Source organism: Manis javanica, chromosome 3, assembly GCF_040802235.1.
Source record: "Manis javanica isolate MJ-LG chromosome 3, MJ_LKY, whole genome shotgun sequence".
Taxonomy (NCBI): domain Eukaryota; kingdom Metazoa; phylum Chordata; class Mammalia; order Pholidota; family Manidae; genus Manis; species Manis javanica.
The window spans coordinates 207004169-207027505 of NC_133158.1; the positions used below are offsets into that span (position 1 = coordinate 207004169).

Genomic DNA, 23337 nt, shown 5'->3' on the forward strand with positions numbered 1-23337 from the left:
GTCTGGAGAAGTGTGCCTTGGGCCAGGCTTCTGAGCTGATTCTCAGCCCTTGATCAAAGAATCTGGCCAGGAATTACCCCTTCCCCTCCAAAGAAGAAGACTCTTTGCCTGGAGGAAGTTCAGGAGAAACGAGAAATTGCAGAAGAAAAGATGCAAGTCCCATGATGCTGAGGTTTTAAAGCCGAGAAAGGAGAGCATGAGAAAGACGTGCTTCCAAAACCTATGGAAGAGAACAATTTGAGTAAAATTCCCTGCTCTGGTACTGATTCCCAGCTTGGTTTCAGCTTGTAGGTCTCTCTCTGCTCCAGTGAGTTGTGAGTCTATCTGTCTGTCTGCTTCCTTTATGGCAGCAGTTTGCCCTTCAATCTCAAATCTCTGATGGATCTAAGAAGAGTTGTTGATTTTTAATTTGTTCAGCTTTTTACTTATTAGGACAGAGTGACAACTTCCAAGCTACTTAGAGGTGGGACTGGGAAACATAGAGCAATTTAAAAGGGAAGAGTAGAAGGGAAGCAGTGAGGTTAAAAAGGGATATATTATTTGGAGTGAAATTGGACAATTTCACAAATAGTCCCTGAGGCATTCTAGATGATGATGATTGTGACTGGATAGATGACAATAGCCTCCTGTGGTTTGAACACTGATGAAAAAGCAAAGGGGTTTCCCACATCAGTGACTGCTCCAACCACTCTGTCTGAGCATGTAGGCAGTTTAATTTAGAGGCTTTTCAGCTCAAAACAGTTAAGAAGCAAATAAGTCATTCAAATAAATGAGAGGTATGTTATTTATTGTGTTAGTGTATTATATTTGGTTATATACACATATTTGTTATGATCCAAAGGATAAGCCTTAATGGAATTCTTTCTTTACCCTTTGATTGATTAATTAAATTCATTCATTTATTCATTCAACAAACTGAGTCCTTAGGATGTGCCAGGCACTGCCTGTGCTAAAAACAAACAAAACTTAGAACACACTCCCTAACAGCAAGCAAGTCAGCTCAGGCATTGTGGGGTAAATTGCAGAATTTCCAGAAACTCCCACCTGGCCTTAGTCCACTCACATAAACAGAAACTTAGAAAACAATGTGGCACCTAAAATGATAGAAGGGCATGTGAAGTTATAGAAAGATAAGGTGGGACACCAATACATAGCAGGAAGGAAGGAGGAAGAAAGAAAGAAATCAAGAAAGGCTTCCAGAACCGTAGTGGTGTCTGAAAGGATATATTAACAAGTCGACTGCTTCCCCTAGTGTGTGTAAAATTGCAGTATTTCCGGAATCTCTTGCCTGGCCTCAGTTCATCTCCATGTCAATAGGTGTTTCCAAGGGGTGGAGAGAAGTAGTCATCTCCATATCAATAGGAAATTACAAGAGGGAGTGAGTGCATATCTGGACCAGAGAGGTTGGGTGGGGTCCCTTTTTTGCAGCTGGGTCGCGAGAGACGTGCAAGCAGAAGTGGACAGAAGTGGACGACTGCTTGTAGGCAATAAACGGGTTTCTCCCACTTTATTTCTCCCTTTGACTGATTTTGGTTTCAAAAGTAATTTGCCCTGGACTGGGAGACAGATTCCCCCCCCCCCCCCACCGAGTTACACCTGGCAGTAGTCGTCAGGACCTCTGAACCTGAAATTGGTCTTCATGGTGCTATGCTTGGGTGGGCTGCCCCTGAGGATGGTGGGGAGGCCCCGTGGCTGCTGCAGTGGGGAGTGATGACTCACCCTTACCTCCGACAGCGGTAGAGGGTATGGCTTCATCTGGAAGCCCCCTACCCATGGGGCTTCCTCTTAGGGAGCCCCGAGTGGGAAATTGGTCTAGGGCCCTGGTTCCCAACTGTGTGGGGGTGGGGTGGGGTGGTGATGCTGCCCACTGGTGGGTGCTGAAGAAATCTGAGGGGGTGTTTTTGGTCCAAAACATATTAAGAAGACATTGGGGACCAGCTGCCTCCCCCTTGGGCAATACTCCTATGAACGCAATGAAAGGCTTGAATAATACTCCGCGGTGAATTTGATCAAAGCCAAGGCAACTATGTCTGCATTCATGTCAAAACTTCACTTGTACAAACAAAATTCGAGTCTAAGACAATTTTATCAGTGTCCAAATCTTTCTTCGTCCAAATCTTTCTTCACTGGAAACAAATGATGAAAACATTCTGGTTTATAGCCAGCATTTGGAAGCACTTAAAGATTTTACAAATAGATTTCAGGATTTACTCAACATGATTATTCCAGAGGGCTCCTAGAACCTTCCTTGAACCTACAAATAGCAGAATTATCACTGCAGGAGGAGTTGATAGAATTGTCAATAAAGGAATAGTTGAAATTGAAATAAAAAAATGGATATCAAGAATTTTGTCTTTGAAGGCAAATTTCAATATTATATCCAGCCTTATGGGCTATAGCAAAGAAGTTTTTCATTGCATTTCCATCATCAAATTTAGCCCTAAAGAGGATTTAGCATGGCCAGCAATCTATTAACAAAGAAACAAATTGTCAATAGTGAAACGTGGCGATTTAAGATTGCGGATGAAAAAAATGACACCAAACATCACAAAATTAGTGTCATCTCACCAAGCTCAACCCTCTCACTGATAAAGATTAAATTAGTTTTTTAAAATAATATACACTTTAATTTAAACATTTTTAATTATACTTTAAGCAATGTATTAATATTGTTAATTTCTTCTAATAAAATGATTTGAAAAAAATCTGTCTGCAAGGTAAATTCTAGCTGAAATAAGCAGGCAAAGAGAGGCAACAAAGGGCCAGGTAATTTATTTAAATACCCCCAGGTGAGGTTCTGTGGCCTTGTCAGAGGCCAGAGAAGTCACACCCGGTCAGGGAGGTGGGGGGCTTATAAGGGATTAGGAGGGGGAGGAGTGGGCAAGCTATCCTAGGGGCTGTGGAGAGGTATGATTGGCTAAAGGTGACAAAATAGACAACTAGAAACTTTTCCTTCCAAAAGGGAGGAGGTTGACATCCGGGTCTTAGTTGGCACATCAGGATGGAATTTAGGGAGAGCTGTCCCCTTTCCATATACGGCACGGACTTTGGGGTCTGGTCTGTTCTCCCCTATGGCATCTCTCTGTTCTGTTTGCATGTCCTTGTTTTTCCTTTCTTCAGCCTAACGCTGTCCTTGTTTTATATATAGTATAGTATAATTCACCTAAGGGGTGTTATCAAATCACTTTTTGAAAAAGTGGGCACTGACCCAAAAAAGGTTGGTAACCTATGATCTAGGGAAAACACCTCCTAGAGGGGTGGGCCCTTCCCCAGAATCAGGGAAGGGTGGAGACACTGGAAGCTGTGGAATTAGCCCTCCATGAGACAGAAGACTGTTTAGAGGCCTGAGTGGCCGTGTAGCAGCTGGGATTGTGGGATGTTTGTTTCTTGAGATGGAGGACAGGGTTATTGAGGAGAGAGACATACTTTGGCATCACTTGGAGAAGCTGGGCGATGACCTATGGGATGCCCTTAAGAAAGAGAGACAGTTGAGAAGACAGGTCGTGCTCCAGGAAGATACATTAGCAGCAAGGGAGGAGGCAGCAGGAGAATCCGCACTGCAGGAGGCTGTGGGGGAAGGGGAGGAAAGAGTGGTGACTTTAGCCCCCGGAGACGGTAAAGCAGATATCAGGGGAGGATGAGGGTGGGGGGGGGGCCGAGGGCTGAGCTGTTGTGGAGGCCACTGACTGAGGCACCAGCCTCTCCAGTATTAAAGGCCCACCCAGTTGTAATTAAGAAAAATAAAAACGCAACAACCGCGGGTTCCATGCACCACCCCTAAACCCAGCGTGAGCTGGTGGACATGAGCATTTGGTTTTGCGAGAAGTTGTCAGAACCTCTGTCTGCATGGCTTTTGCGTCTCTGGGATATAGGGGTAGAAAACATTGTTCTGTTGGATTCTGAAATGAGTAGACTGGCTTCCCTGATGACTCACCCTTCCCTCTGGCAGTGGTTGCAAAGTGCCCATCACACCTCAGGGAATCAGGTGCCTCTGGATTGGCTGACAGCAGCCATTAGGGAAGTTTGGCCTAATCAGGGTGATTTACTATACTTACCCACTAGCTGGAGAAAGTATGCAGAGCTCCAGCAGGTGTTATGGGAGCTGGGCATGAAAGATATCATATATAATATGGATTCCCAGGGCCCTGTTGAGGAGTTGTTCATGGTAGGAATGAGAAATCTGGTGCTCCACATAGCTCCCCCAACTCTCTTTGTATGTAGAGTGACTGTTCTTGCCCCGTTTTCAGACTTCCTGCTGGTGTTGGAGAATTGTTTGGTCCTGTGCGTGGTAAGACTGCCTCCTTGCGGAACCGGAAAGCAGTTGGACTACTGTTAAATGCAGTGTAATATACTAATACTGTTCTATATATATATAATATATATATATATATTATATATATATTGCTGTGTAATACTACTGCTGTTATATAGAGGAAAAAAAAAAACACCTCCATAAACCAGTAGTTAGATCTACTAGCCTGATTAGATTCAGGTTAAACTTTTTGAAAAAAAAAAACTATAAACAGGCAACGCTGTGTACTTTCCATCATGTTACTTCAAGAGGATGTGATGTCTTGTTGTCTTTCTATGTCAAGATTAATTAGCAGCTATTGTCAAACTGACCTATTGTAACTCCGGGGAGAGGAAATCCTGGTGCAAAATACCTAGCTGAAACGGAAATTAGTCAAAAGGAAGAAATAAAGTTTAAATCCCGTTTATTGCTTACAAACTGCAGTCTGGGGGCCATCTCTTTCCGGCTCAGCAGAAGCAAGTGAAACCTCCCCCCAACCTCTTGGTTCAGATAAGCCCTCGGTCGCCCAGGTAATTACCCACTGATATGGAGATGATCTACTGCTCTCCACCCCTGAGGAACACCTGTTGATACGGAGATACACTGAAGCCAGGCGAGAGATTCTGGAATATTACCATTTTATTCATACCTATCCATTCTAAAACTCTAAGGGTTCTATGCTAGACAGGGTGTTTGGACCAGGCTTTCTAAGGAAGCAACTGTTACCTAAAGATGAAACAGAGCCAGCCATGCAGAGAAGGGGAAGAGGGCAGCAGGCGGGAGCCCTGAGGAGAGGAGACCGCCACACACCCAGTCACCCCAGTCAGGGTCAGCAGAGCTTTTCTTTCCACTCCCCACTACTCCCCACATCTACCAGACTCCAGAAGGTGAAAGCAGAGAACCACCTGTCTAGAGGTGTCAGGAACCAGTGACACTTTTCAAGGGCGGGTGGCCACAGGTACGTAACTTTGCTCTCCTGAAAATGCTTAAGCACGGGACTATTTTGACTGAGACTCAGAGACATAGGAGAGAAAACAACCTGGTCTCCTCCATAACACAAACCAACCAACCATGTTATTGGACATGGCAGAAAGGGGTGCCTTAGGGTACAACTTATTTGCTCAAATAATGTACTATTTACCTTCTCTGGAAAGTTCTCACCAGCTTTAGAATAGTTGAGGTTTGATTTTCTTTTATGTAAAGAGTATCACAACTTAACCTCACAGGGTTGTGTCAAAGCGGGACAGTAGTTAGAACGGTAGGGATAGATTGTAATCAGTATACGCTACTGCAGTGGGGCAGAGTCCAGGGTGAACTGAACTCAGCTCCTGTTTACACAGAGGTGACTGGGTTTTTCAAAGAGAGGATGGGGGGACAGGGAGGAGGTAAGTGGGACCTCAGTAGAGACAGGGAAGTGAAAATTACAAAAAAGCAAGAAGTGGGGTTTGGTCCCCGGGAAACCCACCTGTGTTTGCTAACTGGAGCTTACTGAAGTTGGACTCCACCCCTCCCACAGACTGGGAGACAGGGACCCTATATCTAGGTGTTGTATGGAACAAGCAGTAACATTTTTTGACAACCTGAAGTTTCCTGAGGCAGGCACTTTAATAGGGGAGTAGGGTTGGCCTTGAGCTGTTAGAAACTATGTTAGGGTTTGTTCAGTTCTTTATAGACCCAGGTTGACAGGCCTAGTCAAGAAGAAGGTTCAGAGGAGCCTACCTAGAGTATAGTCAAAGAGAGACTTCTTGTCAGTTGTTACGAGTTATCAACAAATTTCTCTGGAAAACAGGAACTATACTCAAGGAGAGCCTTATTGCATCAAAGCATTTTGCAAACTGGAGAGACACAGCCTTTGGTACAAATTGAAAGTGTGTTTCTAGGGAAGGGGAAGTGGGGAAGTTTTGTTAAAGTCAAAAACTGCAAACTCAGGCAATTTTATCTGCTGGACCACTTTGCTAAGCTTAACCACAAGCCCTCCCCAGTGGTCTTTTAGAGGCTTTTTACCCTTTTTTTTTTTTTCATTGTATCAGAACTGAAGGCATATAAAGGTCTTGTAGTTTTCCTGAGAATGGACAGAGCATGTGTGGGACTCACATCAGCAAATGGATGCTTGGCTCCATACAGTTTCAGTGCTCAGTTCATCCAGGTCCATCATGTTCTCTGTAAGATACTTATGGTCAGAATTTAGGGCAGGTTCAGAGTATTAAATGAGATACTGTGAAAGGGCGTAGAGGACCAATAACACATTAATATCAGTTGACACATATACTCATATAACCAATAATAGCCCTTCTTCTCCTTTAAAATGGTTATTAAAATTCTTCCCTATACTGAGCTCCAGCTAATAAACATCTTGCCACTCAGAAGTAACACCTACTATGCTCCATGCTAGGTTCTTTAGGTACATTAAAACATTTCCTCCAAACAACACTATTAGGAAATAATTATTTTACAGAAGAAGCTTAAATAGGTATTCGACCAAGGTCACACAGCCAGTGAAAGGCGTAGGTCAGATTCACATTCAACTCTGGTGATTGTTACCTGGTTCCATTAAACAGGAAACTCCTCTCACCTTTCAAGTGGTTCAATTAAAAAGAAAATCAATTTATTCTTAACACACTGGACGTGTTCGTTGTGCGTAAGTTTTTTTTGTGAGAATCTTTTAATACGTATGAGATCCCATTCTAACAAGAGACTAAGATTAGAAAGCCAAGGGTCAAGTTATACACCTTTTGGTATAGGAAATATTTCTTTGGCAGCATTACTTGTCGTAGCAAGATATTTAAGCCATTCCACCTGTCCTCAGGAAACTAGGGAACAGGACTCGGAATAGCAAATGCTAGACTGTGCAGCCCAGGTAAGACATTGACCGTGAGTCAGGGAAGTTGGAGGAAGTAGCAAGGATGATTAGGGCTGAGCTGGATCTTAAGGGATCAGTAGGATATTGATACTGAGAAGGAAACAGGGGCAATCTAGGTCCGAAGGTGGGGAGCAATCTAGGGCAGAGGAGTAGTGGTGTTACCTAGGATTAGACATGGGAACAGGAGTAGGTCGTTGTGTTAAGTGAAACCAGCCAAGCGGAGAAAGAAGTACCATGTGATCTCACTTATATATGGAATCTAAAAACAAAACAAAACAAAATGGACAAAACAGAGGTAGGCTCATAGACACTGAGAAGTGACTGGTGGTTACCATGGGGGAAGGACTGGGGTGGGTGGGTGCGCTAGTGAGGAGGATTAGGGGTAAAAAAAATCTCAATAATAATATAAATTGGTCACGGAGATGGAAAGAATATAGTCAATGGTTCTCTAACAACTTTCTTTGTCGAGAGTCATTACACTAGTTGGGGTGAGGATTTAGTAATGTGTGTAACTGTTGAATCGCTGTGTTATATACTTGCAATCAACATTGCATATCAACTACACTTCAGTTTTTTAAAAAAAGGAATCGGAATAGGGAGTCAGTGTTGGAATGTAAAAAGCCATTAATGAACTGTGCCTTCCCAGGTGTGCTTGCTCACAGGCGACAGAGAACCACCCAACCGCTAAAACCAGAAAAGCTCGACGCACCCAAGCCTCACATATGACCTACTTTTAACTCATTATGCCCTCTTTGTAAAAGTAAAAATCCCGCCGGGTGGAGAGAGTTGAACCTTACTAGGCAGGTTCTGAGCCAAGTACAGAAAACTAGAGGAACTGCGCATGCTCCAGGGGCTCCTGAACCCCGCCGCTTTTCTCACCAGGGTGGGGCGCCTTCCAGCCTACCATTCATCCAACCCGATGGCCTTAAAACTAGAATCGAGTCCTCCCTTCAGGGAGACGCTACTCTGAGAAGTCCCCAGTACCCTCCCTACTTGTGCCAGCTAGTAAAACTTGTACCTAGCCGAACCGTGCTTGGTGTGACTGTGGCTAAAACTCAGAGAGGCGGACCCGTTGTGTCTGGTTAAAGAGGTTATATATTTCAAAATCAGTGGGTACACAGAGCTTAAGAGACCAAGAGTCCTGTGCATCAGCTAACATCATAGAAGAACGCTGTCTCGGAGTTGAAACGTCTGAAGGTAAGTACGGCTGGCGGACGAGCGGTAAACGGTGACCCACGCGAGCCGTCCTGGCGCCCCTTGGCGGGCCTCTCCGGTACCACTCCGAAACCACCACTTTCAGCGACATAACCGTTTGCCTGTCTATAATGCCCCCCAGACTGTGATACCTGAGGGGGCGCGGCGCTGAGACCCTCGTTCCTCACAAAGACGGCTAGGGGCGGGGTTGGCGCCGACGCCGGCGCAAGCGCTCTGAGTCTCTCCGAAAATAGGGCCGTTGCCCCGCCTCCTGGCTCAAAGAGGGCAGAGAGACGCATGCGTCATGAGGACTCGCGGGACTTATTTTACGGGGCGGGCGGCGGTGACGTAATGACAGGAGGAGGCGATCAAGGAACGGAAGCCGGGAGGGAACTAGGGCGGAAGGGGAACAGGACCAGGCTTGTGTTCGGTACCTCGGCGCGGCTGGGGTTCCGATGTGGTCCCCGGAGCGGGAGGCCGAGGCCCTGGCCGGGAGAGACCCGGCAGGCCTGCTGCCCCCCGAGTGGGAGGAGGATGAGGAGCGCATGTCCTTCCTGTTCTCCGCCTTCAAAAGGAGTCGCGAGGTGAACAGCACCGACTGGGACAGCAAGATGGGCTTCTGGGCGCCGCTGGTGCTGAGCCACAGCCGCCGCCAGGGGGTGGTGCGCCTGCGTCTGCGGGACTTGCAGGAGGCCTTTCAGCGCAAGGGCAGCGTCCCGCTGGGGCTGGCCACCGTGCTGCAGGACCTGCTACGGTGAGGGCGGGCCCGGGCCGGGGCGGCGCCCTGAGGGCAGGGGCCGGGCGGCTCTGACAGCGCACCACGCCCAGCCCAGGGTCTGGCCCAGAGGAGCGGGTCTGTGTGTGTTCAATAGGCGCAGGAGAAGAAAAGACGGAGGCAGGGTTAGGGGTGTTTGGAGGACGAGGGATGCGGACTGGGGGAAATTGGTGGGTCGGGATAGTCCGGTTAGATGAGATCCAGAAGGCACAGAGAGAGGCCAGCCTGGTGGAGGTGACAGTGATTTGTGTGGAGTGGAATTCCATTATGCAGTTATTTCGTAGGGGCTTCCAAATTTGAACTACCCTGGAACAGAAGGTCAATGAGGTAGGATTTATTGAACTAAGTAGGTCAGAGCTAAGTAAGTGTAAGCAGTCGTGGGGAAGACGCCTGTTAGGATCTTGCCAGCAGCGCCTAGCACAGGTCAGGTGTCTGGCCCATCGTGGCTTGTCCTTGACACAGGCTGGAGCAGCGTACATGAAGGAGGTTGAGGGCTTTACTGAATATCTTGGTGCACTGAGAAGGTTCTGTAGGTATTACTTGTGCGACAGGTGCAGGGTTTGGAGATTCCTGAGGCAGTAACATGGATGTCTAAGAGATGGACAGTACTTAACAGTACACAGATACTTTGCACACACCATCTCATCTGACCCCCTCAGCAGTGGGCAAATTGGTAGAATTATCCTCAGCAGACAGAAGGAAACTGAGCATCTGAGATGTCAAGTGGCTGACTTGGGGTTACACAGCTAGTTAGAAGTAATGCCAGGACTGGATCCCTGGTTTTCTGATTCTAAATCATTTGCACTCCGTGTTGTACATATGATGCTGAGAGGAGCCTGGATAACAGTGCCTCCCTCCGTGAATGAAGAAATCAACGTTGAGATGTTGCTTTTGGCTTGCTGCTTTTCCTGATTAAGAGGTCTCCCTTCTCAGTACCTTTCCACTGGCTGACATTGGTGGGACAAGCCCTTTTTGAACCTCTCTCTTCTGAGAATGTGTACTGTGGACAAAGTTTTAGTTCATGCCTGAAGTGGGGCGCAAGGGGAGACAATAGCTGAAGAAGTCAGTGAGAGATGAGAACAGCTTTGGGCTTCCTTACTGCAGCACAACTATGCCCTATCTCTTCCCATCTGGAGACCTTTAATACCTCAGTTTCTCCTCTCCTGACTGCTGGCACCTTACTGATGCTTCCTGGTGCTTGACAGGGACTGGTACCTGAAGAATTTCTGAAGGAGATATTTCTCCATGGAAACAGGAACATAGTGGTGGACAGCTTTGCTTGATGTCCAGATGGCCTGGCTCAAATCCTGCCAATACCACTTGCTAAATTGTGTGATTATGGACAAATTATGTGCACCTTTTAAAGGCACAGTTTGACCAATTATAAAATGCTGATGATAATTGTACTTAGATCTATTGTGAGGATTTAAGGAGATATCCTCATGGAGCCCTTAGCATGTAGTGACTGGTGCATGGCAAGCATTCAGTTAATGTAGCTACTTCATTTCCAGTGCCGTAAAATGCTTATGTCATCTCCACCTTAACTTAGGAACAGCAGAAAACCCTTCCTGTGAATGTCTTTGTATATTTCCTTATGTCTTGCACTTGACAGTAATCCATTATTGTTATTTTTCTCTATTATTTTGAGCTCTGTTTGTAAAAAGAAGTCCCAACATAGGCCTGTAGCCTCTTGTGCCTGTGTAGTTTTAGAGGAAAGCTTATGTTTTGGAGCCAAATTATACCTTAGATTGGCCTCTCTCACCTCAGTTTTCTCATTAACGAAAATGCTGGTAACACCATTTTATCTTGTAGAGTTGTGAGAGCTGGAGCATTAACAGCGCTGTTCATAGTACCTGGCACGGAGTGGGTGCCTAGTAATGTGTTTATGATGATGATGATGAAATTTCTCTCTGGGGTAGGGGGAGGTGAGGCCAGGAACGGGACATTGCATTAAGCCTGTTATGTGCCCTTTTTTTTTGCCTGCAGTCGAGGGGAGCTGCAGCGGGAGTCAGACTTCATGGCCAGTGTAGACAGCAGCTGGATCTCCTGGGGGGTTGGCGTCTTCCTGCTGAAGCCCCTCAAGTGGACTCTTTCCAACATGCTGGGGGATAATAAGGTTCCCGCAGAAGAGGTGCTCGTAGCTGTGGAGCTGCTTAAGGTGGGTGCTCAAAGGCAGAGGTCTCGTGTCATCTGGTGTGGTGACAGGCTCCTGCAAAGCCTCGTGTGGCCCTGTTGAAAAAATCTTTATATGGTGACAGAGTTGATAACTGAGTTTATCTGACCTCTCTTATACTGTACTTTGTAGCATTATTGAGTTGTTAGCTGGTCTTGTACATTTCAAAGGTAATCTTCCATCTAGGAATTATCAGTAACATATGGTTGATTGTTTTCCATATTTGTAGGGATTAGTAATCAGCTAAAGTTTAGAAAATGCTTTGCCATCTGTAGTTTTCTGACAAGAATGACTCTGGATTTCTGAGGATCTTGTGACTTTCAGCTTTGTGTTGCCCCTAAATTAGCAAACTGGGTTCAGATGCCCTCCTCTCTGGCTGTGACCCTTTCCCCTTCCAGTTCACTGATGGCCTTACTTCCATGGGCGAGGCCGCCGGGCCCAACGCCTTCACGCTCTCCTGTCAGTTAGCTTCCCCCCGGCCTGCCTCCCCTGCCCAGCCTGGAGCCTGTGCTCGCGCTGACCACCTTCCTGCCCGATACCTCGGTGCCCTTGCAGCTCTCTCGTCCACACCGGAGACACCAGCAAATCGACCACCTTAGCGCAGTCCCATGGTCTGTCATCCCTGCTGGGGAGAGTAGCCTTGTCACCAAGCCTGGGGCCCCTTTCACAGTCCCTAGCTCTAGGAAGTCCCTCAGCGCCACTCCACAGCCCGGTGTTCTCATCCTCTCCCTGCCCCCTTGCAACTCACTGCAGACGCTTCATGGAGAAAGTCTAAGTCGTGCCACAGCTTTCTGCCTGTGTTCCCGTGAGCCGCTTCTGGGCCTTTCTTTCCAAGCTCAGTGTCCTTCCTTTATTCCACATGTGCTCTTGAGTCTGTCCCCACCTTGCTTGTGCCCGTGTCCTATCCGTTAGCCTCTTGATCTGTATATTCCATTTCCCTCTCTTTCGGGCTCTTCTTCTGCAGCCTCTGAACCCACTAAACCCACCCTGGTTTTTCCCGTTGTAGAATCACTCCTCTGTGGCCCCAGGCCCCTGCCTAGTCGCTTCTCGGTCCGTCTCCTCAACCACAATTTGTCGTCACCCCTTGCTCACCTCCCACACACTAGCCCAGTGCAGACCTGCATCAGCCCCACCAAAGCTGCCTTAGACCAGGTTATAGCAGCTCTTCAGAGTGGGTGCGGGTGTGGGTGTGGGTGTGTTTACAAAGGTGGCTGAGCACAACCTCAGGGCCCTTGCATAGCCCTGGAGACTTCTACCCAGTTGCAGTCAGCTCAGAATCCCTATTGCCCCCCTCAGGAGAAGCTCCAGTTTCTCCCAAGCCTGACAGACCCCAGCTCTCTCTTCCTCAGACTGAGGAGGAACTCTCCAAAATCTACCACACTGTCTCCCAGGGTTTTTGACTGAGCAGCACACTTTTCTTCGGGGGAAGGCCCCCTTCCCAACACCCGCCCCCCCCCCCCCCCTTATGGTTATCCTTCCATCTGGTGCTCTGACCTCCAGGGCTCAGCCAGGGTCCGGCAGGAACCACTGGGTGGTTCTGGGCCAAACTCCGTTCCTCTTTGCAGGCACGTGGTTTCCAAGCTGGAGCAAAGGGAGGCAGATCCGTTTGTCCCCACAGATGGGGTTTCAGCCTCACAGTGTTTTGAGAGCAAAGGCAGAGATGGGGTGGGAGCGGAATTACATAGATCTTCCAAGAACCGGTAATGATTTTTGACCACAATATAGTCTAATCTTGTTTAGGTAGGAAAAATACAGGCATACAACCATTTATTGTACTTTGCAGATACTGCAGTTTTTACAAGTTTAAGGTTTGTGGCGACTCTGCATTGAGCAAATCAGTCGGCACTATTTTTCCAACACTTGCTCGTTTGGTGTCTCTCTATCACATTTTGGTGATTCTTTCAATATTTAAACTTTCTCATTATTGTTACATTTGTTGTGCTTATCTGTGATCAGTGGTCTTTGATGTTACCCTCGTACTTACTTTGGGGTGCCACAAACCATGCCCATAAAAGATGGTGAACTTAGTCAGTAACTGTGTGTTCTGACCACCCCACCACCCAGCCATTCCCCAGCTCTCCCCCTCTCCCTGGGCCTCCATACTCCCGGGGACACAACACTGAAACTAGGCCCATTGGTAACTCTACAGTGGCCTCTAGTGTTCAAGTAAAAGGAGGCGTCTCCTGTTTCTCACTTAAAGTCAGAAGCTAGGAATAATTAAGCTTAATAAGGAAGGCAGGTGGACAGCTGAAATAGGCCAAAAGCCAGTCCTCTTGCCTCGGTAGGCCAAGTTGTGAGGCAAAGGAAAAGCCCTTGAAGGAAATCGAAAGGGATACTGCAGTGAACACACCAATGATAAGAAAGTGGGACAACTTTATTGCTGACATGGAGAAAGTTGGAGTGGTCTGGATAGAAGATCAAACCAGCCACAATATTGCCTGAAGCCAAAGCCTGATCCAGAGGTAGCCCCTGACTCTCTTCAACTCTGTGAAGGCTGAGTGAGGGGAGGAAGCTGCAGAGAGGAGTTTGAAGCTAGCAGAGGTTGTTCATGAGGTTTAAGGGAAGAAGCCATCTCTGTAACAAAAGTACAGGTGAAGCAGCAGGTTACTTAGATGATCTGGTTAAGGAAATTAATGAAGGTGCTACACTAAACAACAGAGTTTCAGTGTAGATGGAACAGCCTTCTATTGGAAGAAGATGCCATCTAGAACTTCATAGCTAGAGAGAAGTCAGTGCCTGGCTGTAAAGCTTCAAAGGACAGGCTGACTGTCTAGTTAGGGGCTAAAGCAGCTGGTGACTTTAAGTTGAAGCCAGTGCTCACTGACTATTCTGAAAATCCTGGGGCCCTTAAGAATGATGCTAAGTCTGCTCTCCTGTGCTCTATAAATGGAACATCAGAGCCTGGGAGACAGCACATCTGTTTCCAACACAGTGTACTGAATATTTTAAGCCCACTGTTGAGACCTACTGCTCTGAAAAAAGGTTCGTATTACACAATATGACTGCTCATTGACAGCGCACCTGGTCACCCAAGAGCTCTGATGGAAATGGACAGTGAGATGAAGGTTGTTTTCAGTGCCTGCTACACATCGTTCTGCAGCCCAAGGATGCAGTAGTGATTTTGACTTTCAAGTGCCGTTATTGAAATATGTTTCATTAGGCTTACAGCTGCAGTTGACAGTGATTCCTCTGATGGATCTGGGCACAGCAAATTGAAAACCTGGAAAGGATTCACCATTCTAGATGCCGTTAAAAATGTTCACAATTCATGGGAAGGAGTCCAAATATCCGCATTAAAGAGGAGTTTGGAAGAAGTTAATTCCAACCCTCATGATGACCTTGAGGGGTTTACGGCTTGAGTGAAGGAAGTAACTGCAGGTTTAGAAACAGCAGGAGAACCGGAGTCAGAAGTGGACTGAAGATGTGACTGAATTGCTGCAGTCTTATTATAACACTTGAACGAATGAGGAGTTAACTTCTTATGGAGGAGCAAAGAAAAGTGGTTTCCTGAGGCGGAATCTGCTCCTGGTGGAGATACAGTGAAGACTGTTGAAGTGAAAACAAAGACTTTAGCATCTTACATAGACTTCGCTGATGATGCAGCAGCAGGGTCTGACGGGATTAACTCTAATTTTGAAAGAAGTTCTGCTGTGGGTAAAATGCTACAAAACAGCATGACATGCTTCAGAGAAACCGTTTGTGAGATATAGAGTCGATTGAGGGAGCAGACTTCATCGTTGCCTTATTTTAAGAAACTGCCACAGCCACCCCAACCTTCGGCAGTCACCACCCTGATCAGTCAGCCACCATCAGCATTGAGGGGAGACCTTTCACCAGCCAAAGGTTATGACTTGCCGGAAGCTCAGATGATGGTTAGCCTTTTTTAGTAATCAGGTATTTTTTTTTTTTTTTTGAGAGGGCATCTCTCATATTTATTGATCAAATGGTTGTTAACAACAATAAAATTCTGTATAGGGGAGTCAGTGCTCAATGCACAATCATTAATCCATCTCAAGCCTAATTCTCATCAGTCTCCAATCTTCAGTAATCAGGTATTTTTTAACTAAGGTTTGTACATTGATTTTGCAGACATAATGCTAGTGCACACTTACTTAATAGACTTCAGTATAATGTAAACATAACTTTTATGTGGACTGGGAAACCAAAACACTCATTTGTCTTGCTTTATTGTGATATATTCTTTATTATGGTGATCTGGCCCCACAATATCTCTGAGGTCTGCCTATAAAGCTTCTAGCTCTGCAGGAGCATGGTAATGTGACATTTATGTCCAGTTTGTGTCACTAAACAGAACACTGAACACTTAATCTCATTTGGTGACATCTGTTTTCAAATATGTGGTAACATCACTTTTTCTGCTGGGATAGAGACTTGTTTTGTTTTTTTTACAAAACAAAGCCTACTTCTGAGGTAAATTGATTTTCCCAAGTCTAGACACAGAAAACTTCCAGTAACTTTTTATTTGAAAAAAAAAAAACCAGAAAGTAAAAATTGCCCAAAGATTTTGCTATTTTAAAAAAACATTACACAAAGAAAAATGAAAGTTTTCTTTGTGTTCATCCCCTTTCTGTCTGTGGATATGTTCCCTTCTCAATTGTGTATGGTGTGTGTGTTTACAAACATCTTTGCTTATTAACCTTGTCCTACACTATTACATTGCTTTCCATTAACCTTGTCCCACACTATTATATTGCTTTCCTTTTATTTTCTTTTTAGCATTTAGTGCTTTTTAGTATCTGTCTCTTCTACCAAAAGAGAGAAGTTCCATGGGCCCTAGGGCCTCGGGAATTGTGCCTGGTACATAGTAGAGAATCAGTAAATATTTAATGAATAAAGAAATGAATATACACATACTTACATAGATATGTATAAACACACACTCCATTTTTTTTCCCTGAAATGGAGTCTTATTTTACCTGTTGTTCTGTAGCCTGCTTATTTTTCTTTACATTTTAATATGTCATGAATGTATCCTCTGTACCCCACACAGTATAGGTCTATGTCATTCTTTTGGATGGCTGCATAATGCTCCGTAGATAAGCTACAATTCATGCAATCATTGCCACATAGACATTTGTCATTCCAATTTCTTTCTGTTACAAAAAAAATACTTCTTTGTACGTCTTGTATATATATCAGTGTACTTCAACTTTTATTTTTATGGAATTGATTTATAGAAATGCATATGTACGTTCTAAATTTTTGTAGATATTGCCAAATTACTTTTCAAAAGTTTGTACTAATTTAGACTTTCATCAAGACTACATTAAAATGTCCAGACTTCCCACATGCTTGCTGGCACTGCATGTCAGTCTTTTAAATTTTGACAATTTGATGAACAAAAATGATAACTTCTGATTTGTGACTTGAGCATCTATTCGCCTGTATGCTGGCTATTCTGTCACCTTCTATGAATTGCCTGTTGATATTCTTTGCCTGTTTTTATATTGGATTGTTAACCTCTTGTATTAGTTTATAGGAGCTCTTTGTGTTTTAGAGAGAGAGATATATAATATGTTTAGTATTTAGGATGTAAGGATTGTTTCCCAGTCTCTTGTTTGCTTTTCATTTTATTTATGATGTCTTTTACCACAGGGAAGTTTTCATATTTCTGTAGTAGATCTCTCATTTTCCTTTATGGCTACTGAATTTCTGGTCTTGATTAGGGGTATCCTGTACTTCAAGGTTAATCAGATTTTTAAAAATATTTTCTTTGAGAATGGAATCAGAGGTCATCTCATATGCCTTCTTCAGTCTGTAAGAGGGACACCAAGGACCAGGGAGACTGACTGGCCCAGGGTCTCTCAGGCTGGGCTGAAAACCAGGCCACCGCTCTCATCTATGGCCATTCCACCGCACTGCACCAACTCGTTCTTCCCTTGGGGAACCATGGGCCAGGACACGCAGAAACATAAAGTCCCAGGAGGGAGTGCAAGCAGAGCCAGCTCCCAGGATATTACGCACCTCACTTCATCCTTACCCACCAAACTTCCCTGCAGGGTTTGAAAACACACAAATCCCTTTCCCCTTCCCAAAGCCTCTGCTTTAGGGAAGACGTGCTCAGGGCTCCGCTCCTGCTTTATGTGATCGTGGTTTGGAAGCACAGGACCTGGGCTCACTAGGTTCCATGGGCTGTGGTCAGGGCTTGTAAGCACATTTGCCTTCCCCGCAGGAGAAGGCTGAGGAGGTGTACCGTCTGTACCAGAACTCCCCTCTGTCCTCCCACCCTGTGGTGGCCCTGTCGGAGCTGAGCACCCTCTGCGCGGGCTCCTGTCCGGACGAGAGGACCTTCTACCTGGTGTTACTGCAGCTGCAGAAGGAGAAGAGAGTCACAGTCCTCGAGCAGAATGGGGAAAAGGTATGACTCACCGATGACTTACTGAACATCACTGACAGAGCTCCCAGCAGTCCTACCTGGGGGGCATTCTCAGCATTTCTGGTAGGGGCAGCAGCAATTTGTCCCTGTCCCTCAGATTGTGAAGTTCGCCCGGGGCCCACATGCCAAGGTCTCTCCTGTCAACGACGTCGATGTTGGGGTGTACCAGCTGATGCAGAGTGAACAGCTGCTCTCGTGCAAGGTGGAGTCCTTATCCCAGGAAGCAGAGAGGTAATGACCCCTGACCAGCACCCCGCCCCGCCCCCACTGGCCCTCAGCCAGCAAAGCTTTGGTGTGTGTAGGCTCTTTAGAAAAAAGGTAACTGTTTTACCAATTATAAAAGTACTAATTGCTCAGTGCAGCAATCGTGGAAGCACAGAATATCACAAAGGAGAAAAGAATCTAACTCCTCCCCAGAGATATGACTGTCACCGTTTGTTTATGCTCTTCCATACTGGTATCTATTTAACCAGTGTTCCTGAGCCCAGCCTTGTCTCAGGGACTTGGGGATACAGTAGAGGACAAGACAAGTCTGCTTTCCCGGGGTGCTTTGGGGGGACTCCTCCTGTTCCCTTTGGATGACTATACAAGGCACATGAACACTTCTCCAAAAAGCAGGACATACAGACATTGACTTAAAAATGGACTTGTTTGCTCCATCTTACAGTGGGAGAAACCCTCCGTTGTCAGAAGGCCCGGGGACTTGCCCAAGGTCATTGTTGGTCTTAGGGATTGATACCTGGCTCCTGGCTCCCCAGACGGGAGTCTGTCGTAAGGTGCCTGCGGGCAGGTCCTCTCTCCCTGTGGGTGGGAACAACTTTTCCCGGTGAGTTTGCCGCAAGGCCCCAGCTTACATCTCAGCTCGCTGCAGGAGTTCGGCTGTGGGCTCTCAGGCACCCTTCTCACCCTTGGATGCAATGGATCTGATCTTCACTCTCAAAAGCACCTTAACCAAGTGCTACTGTTGGGGACTCTTTGGGACCCTGCTGTGGGGCAGTCACTGTGATCTGTCCCTCTGTTTGACAGGTGTAAAGAAGAGGCCCGCCGGGCATGCCGAGCAGGAAAGAAACAGCTGGTGAGTTTTCCCTTTTTCCCTTCCAGCTGTGTACCTGTGCCCAGGGCTGGCAGTGAGAGGTGCCCCAGCAGTTCAGAGAGGAGCTGGGAATCATGGGGACTGGCCTGCAGGTGGCCCTGGCACCACAGCTTCCTTTACAAACGAGAAGGAAAGAGGCCTGGCGTGGTCCTACCATCTGGGAAGGGCTCTTGCCTCAGGCCCTTTGGCCTGCCCCATCTGAGCCTGACCACATCTCCCTCCCACCCCAGGCGCTGAGGTCCCTCAAGGCCAAGCAACGGACGGAGAAGCGCATTGAGGCCCTGCATGCCAAGCTGGACACTGTGCAAGGCATCCTGGACCGGATCTATGCCTCGCAGACGGACCAGATGGTAGCTGTTGCCCTCTGCTCCAGTACTCGGCTGGTCCCTCTGGCACACACTTCTCCTCTCCTGCATTGGGGTTTCGCTGTTTGGATGAGGCCTGGGTTCTTTCACAATATGGTTGGGATTGCGTTTGCTTCTCCTGTTGGGAAGTTCTGGCCTCAGTGGACATGGGATGAATAAAAAAAACCCAAATTTACTCTTTGGAAATGAAACAATATTGTGTGCGTTTTGCCCAGTGTTCTTCATCTGCACTGGTAACTTGCTTTCTCTTCAGGTTTTCAATGCGTACCAGGCGGGCGTAGGAGCGCTCAGGCTCTCGATGAAGGATGTCACCGTGGAGAAGGCAGAGAGCCTTGTGGATCAGATCCAGGAGGTACGGGAGGGGCCGTGGCGGGACACTTCACGAAGGAGGCGTGGAGCACTGCGGGACTTGTCCTTCCTCTTTTCCCAAACTAGACTCTTTACCCGATGACTGTGAGGAAGCTTCCCCAGAGACACCATTCAGAGTTCGGGGCCTTGTGCTTTTGTCTTACAGCTGTGTGACACCCAGGACGAAGTTTCTCAGACTCTGGCTGGCGGGGTAGCCAATGGCTTAGGTGAGTTGGCAGGTGTTGCTTCCTGCCTGCCTGCCTGTCCGCCTGTCCAGAGGAAACTTGGCCTCCTGGTCTCTGAAGGCTGGATGAGGGGTGTGCTCTCGCTGGTGCCAGGCCTCTCGCTGGTGCCAGGCCTCTCTCTGGGCTGATCCACGGGTGTAGTTAGAAGGAACTGCTGTTTCCTCCGTGACAGGCTGTATTAGTGACCCCTCTGTGCTCCAGTGTTCTCACTCGCTAGGCACTTGGGGGGAAGATCCTTCTTCAGGGGTCAGGAGATGAAGGCTTAGTCCCCTGATGTTAGCAAAATATACCTCCTTAATGACTTAGCTCTCGTATAGAAAAGGAGTATTTGCTTGAAGGTGCCCTCTGCCTCCCAATGCAAGATTTTTTTAACTCGCAAGGAGGCTGGGGGACTTCCGTGAAGAGGAGCTGGCTTTACTGTCCTCAGCCCTGGACTCATTGATGCATTTCCCTCTGGGTTTGATACGATATGTCCTCAGGCCATCTCTTCCTTCCAGATTTTGACAGTGAGGAGCTGGAGAAGGAATTGGACATCCTTCTTCAAGACACCACCAAAGAACCCCTGGACCTGCCTGAGAGGCATCATACCGATGGAGTGTCTGGCCACAGGGTCTCAGACGCTGAACTTGAAGCTGAACTTGAGAAACTGTCCTTATCAGAGGGAGGTATGGAGCTGTATTCCCAGGGTTGCTGGTGGGCATGGGCCCCCCCACCCCGGCTGACAGTGGCCAGGCACAGGGCTGCTAAGTCCCAGCCCAGGTTTCCCATTTGCCAGGGCACCAAAGCGCAGAAGGGGAGTCATGGGCTCATTACTTATGTTAAGACTCAGTCCCTTAAATGGCAGGGTGCTTCCATCCAACAGATCTGCCCAGGGTAGTATTCAGTCATCTCTTCTTGCAGGTTTGGTCCCAAGCAGTAAATCTCCAAAAAGGCAGTTGGAACCGACACTCTAAAGCCATCATAGGACCCTCGAGGGAAGGACCCTCATGTGAAAGAGAGACTAGACTTGTGTGTGTACATAGTTATTTAAATGAGAAGCTCTCAAAATTTGTTGGGGATGAGGAGGAAGGAGAACTACTCTGATTTATCTGGATACAGCCACTTACTACAGGACAATAGGATTCCGGGAGGCGTGCTCCCAAGGCCTGCTCCCAGCCGGCGCCGTGGACCTGCCTTCTCACCTTTAGTGCCACCGTTTGTCCAGTTCTGTGTGTGACCTGTCGTCTCTCATAGCCTGCAGTTCTTGCCATTGGCTCAGTTAGGTTTGTCTTCACCCACCAGCTTTGTTCCAGCCAACGAAGGTGGAAAATTTGCCAAATCAAACAGTGTCCTTTTCCCCCATGTCCACTGTGTTGTAGAGGAACCGACTCTGAGGTCAGCTGAACGACTTGTTCCGGTTTTCCTCTGTCTCCAGTGATACTGAGAAGAACGAGAACCACATAGCTGCCGCTTTATGGAGATACATACAGTGTAAACGATTTTTCTCGGGGGTCATTTGTCACATTCTCCAGGTGTTCCAAAAGAGATGTTATCCCCACAGGGCTCAGCGCCATGACAGTTGGAGGATGCAGTGTCTCTTCCATTTCATGCAGAGAAAGAGAATGCTGACTGGAGAAAGGGTTATTCTTGGTCTTTGAACTTAATGGGGAGAAGCCCAGGTGGCTGCGGGGCCCCAAGTGTCCAAACCCCATGTGCACATCTTCGCCTGGCCCCCTCCATGGAGTAACGTAAATGTGTCAGAACCAGCCACACAACAGCACACCTCCCCTTGAGCCTGGCACCCAACAGGTTCTTTGTTTGAATTTCAGAAGCATTTACTTTGGAGCCCATTGCTCGGGGCGGGGCATCTGAGCCAGGATGTGCACTAGAAGCAGAAGATTGTGGCCTCCGTCATGCCTGCTGTGTGCTCCCCCGGCCCTGCTCTGCGCCTGCCCCCGCTTCCCAGAGTTCCCTCTTCCTCCTTTGAAGAGTTGGGGAGGATGGTGCCGGGGGCAGACGGGAGAGGGTCTGAATGCTCTGGAAACGGACAAGGGAGATGACAGCCGCACTGCCACTCTGCTGCCGCCGTACAGGTGTTCCTGCCTGGCGCCCTTCGCCCTGGCCTTCCTGCTTGAGGTGCTGTGGAGCAGACGGCAAGAATTTGCTCCAGGCCAGGAGCACGAATCACTGTTCAACAAATTTCTCTCCTACTTGACCTTGGTAAACTGACATGTTGGGGGTGAAGAGAAACAATCACTATTTTTTCTTTTTTATCTGGTAAATAATTAAAAGAAAACACGAATGCTGGTTCTTGACTCTTAAGATTGTGTACAATTTCTTGCCCCCCCCCCCGTGTTGCCCCACCCCTACCCCCACAACTTGCACATGTGGGTTCTCTCACCGAAGGCCACAGGAGGCTGTGTAACTTGGTAGTGTGAGTCCCCGGCTGCAGGAAGGCCGCTCGGTGGGAGCGCTCACGCACCAGCACCGCTAATGGCCGCCTTGGCTCTCAGAGCGTATGTCGTCTTGTTCTTTTCCAGTGCCTGTTCTCTATAAATAACCCACCTTCCTCTGCCTGTGGGATCCTTGCATGTTTTAGTCTGGCGCCAGTATTTACCCAGTGCCGGCTACATGCCTGGTGCTTGCCACACCGTGTGTGGAGCTGGGCCCGAGGCCAGTGCAGGCTGAAAACAGGCTGCCGCAGCGCTCAGCCCACAGCTCGGGCTAAGCCAGTGAGAGGAGTTGGGAGCAAGCCCAGAGTGGAAACGGGTTCAATAGGTCAGGTTCTCTGAGGGGTGTGTAGGGAACCCCAGCTGAACAAGTGCCCTGGACTTGGTGAGCCTCTTAGCTGGTGTCCTGTTACTCTTTCTCTTCCTGGCCTGGGCTGCCTAAGAGACCTCCTTTAAATGTTTTGGCCCGGTTCCTTGCTGTGCCACAGGAAATTCAAAGGAAAGGCTGAGTCTGGCTTGGACAGAGTGAGAACACGGAGGGCCGTCGGGTGGCACGTGTCACCGTGTGGCCCCCATGGGGCTGAGTCTTGCATCAGGAAGCTCTCCTGAAGGAATGGACTTGGTTTAAGGGAACTGGTGAGTTTTACACGTGGCAGAACATCAAACCCAGATGAGCAGGCCCACACACTGTCCTGCTGAAAGTGGCGTACCCTTCAGGATAAGGCTCAAGAGTTAAGGGTGTGTAGGGGATGAACTCCAAGTTGGCAGGCCCAGGGGGGCTTCACTGAAGTAATGTCAGCTAACCTCTCATTTCCCTGGATTGTTTCCTTGGGGATTCAAATTTTGTAAAGCAATCTACAAGTTTTAAAGTAGCATCCATGATTCCACTGAGATCAAGTAGTGAGAAAATGCAGCGTATCAGGTAGAGGCTGGTTCTGGTGGAATTAGGAAACCGGGTTCCTAATTGAAGCATTTTATGATTTCTCCACTAGTTGGATGGCTTTGGAAAGACACCTCTCCTTTCTCAGCTACAAGGTAAGCAGCCAAGAATCCTGAAACTGATAGTCATAGTGTCCTTCCATATGGTCAGCTTCTTCCTTCTCAAATTCCTGCTGCCCCGTGACGGAAGCCACAACTCCAAGCCTGGAGAAGTGGCTGCAGAGTTCT

The 23337-nt window shown here is 47.5% G+C and overlaps 1 protein-coding gene and 1 long non-coding RNA gene across 7 annotated transcripts; one reads left to right on the forward strand and one right to left on the reverse strand.

Annotated features, from left to right (window-relative positions):
• Nucleotides 1–2795: 2795 nt before the first annotated feature.
• Nucleotides 2796–8745, reverse strand: LOC140848557 (uncharacterized). Its single transcript, XR_012129650.1, has 3 exons — nt 8498–8745; nt 6386–6451; nt 2796–3567 (listed from the first exon to the last, which is right to left on the reverse strand). It is a non-coding gene; the product is annotated as an uncharacterized lncRNA (long non-coding RNA).
• CHMP7 (charged multivesicular body protein 7) lies at nt 8108–22027 on the forward strand. Of its 6 annotated transcripts, none has more exons than XM_017653894.3 (10): nt 8108–8348; nt 11107–11278; nt 17487–17672; nt 17788–17921; nt 18717–18765; nt 19014–19133; nt 19402–19500; nt 19663–19723; nt 20239–20406; nt 21550–22027. In XM_017653894.3, exons 2-10 carry the CDS (start codon nt 11138–11140, stop codon nt 21705–21707), a joined length of 1116 nt encoding a protein of 371 aa, XP_017509383.1. In that variant the 5' UTR covers nt 8108–8348; nt 11107–11137; the 3' UTR covers nt 21708–22027. The 6 variants fall into 6 exon arrangements, with proteins under 6 accessions (XP_017509383.1, XP_017509382.1, XP_017509380.1 ...); XM_017653893.3 differs by lacking the exon at nt 8108–8348 and adding an exon at nt 8733–9099 and having other exon boundaries at nt 20642–22027; XM_017653891.3 differs by lacking the exon at nt 8108–8348 and adding an exon at nt 8733–9099.
• Nucleotides 22028–23337: the final 1310 nt, after the last annotated feature.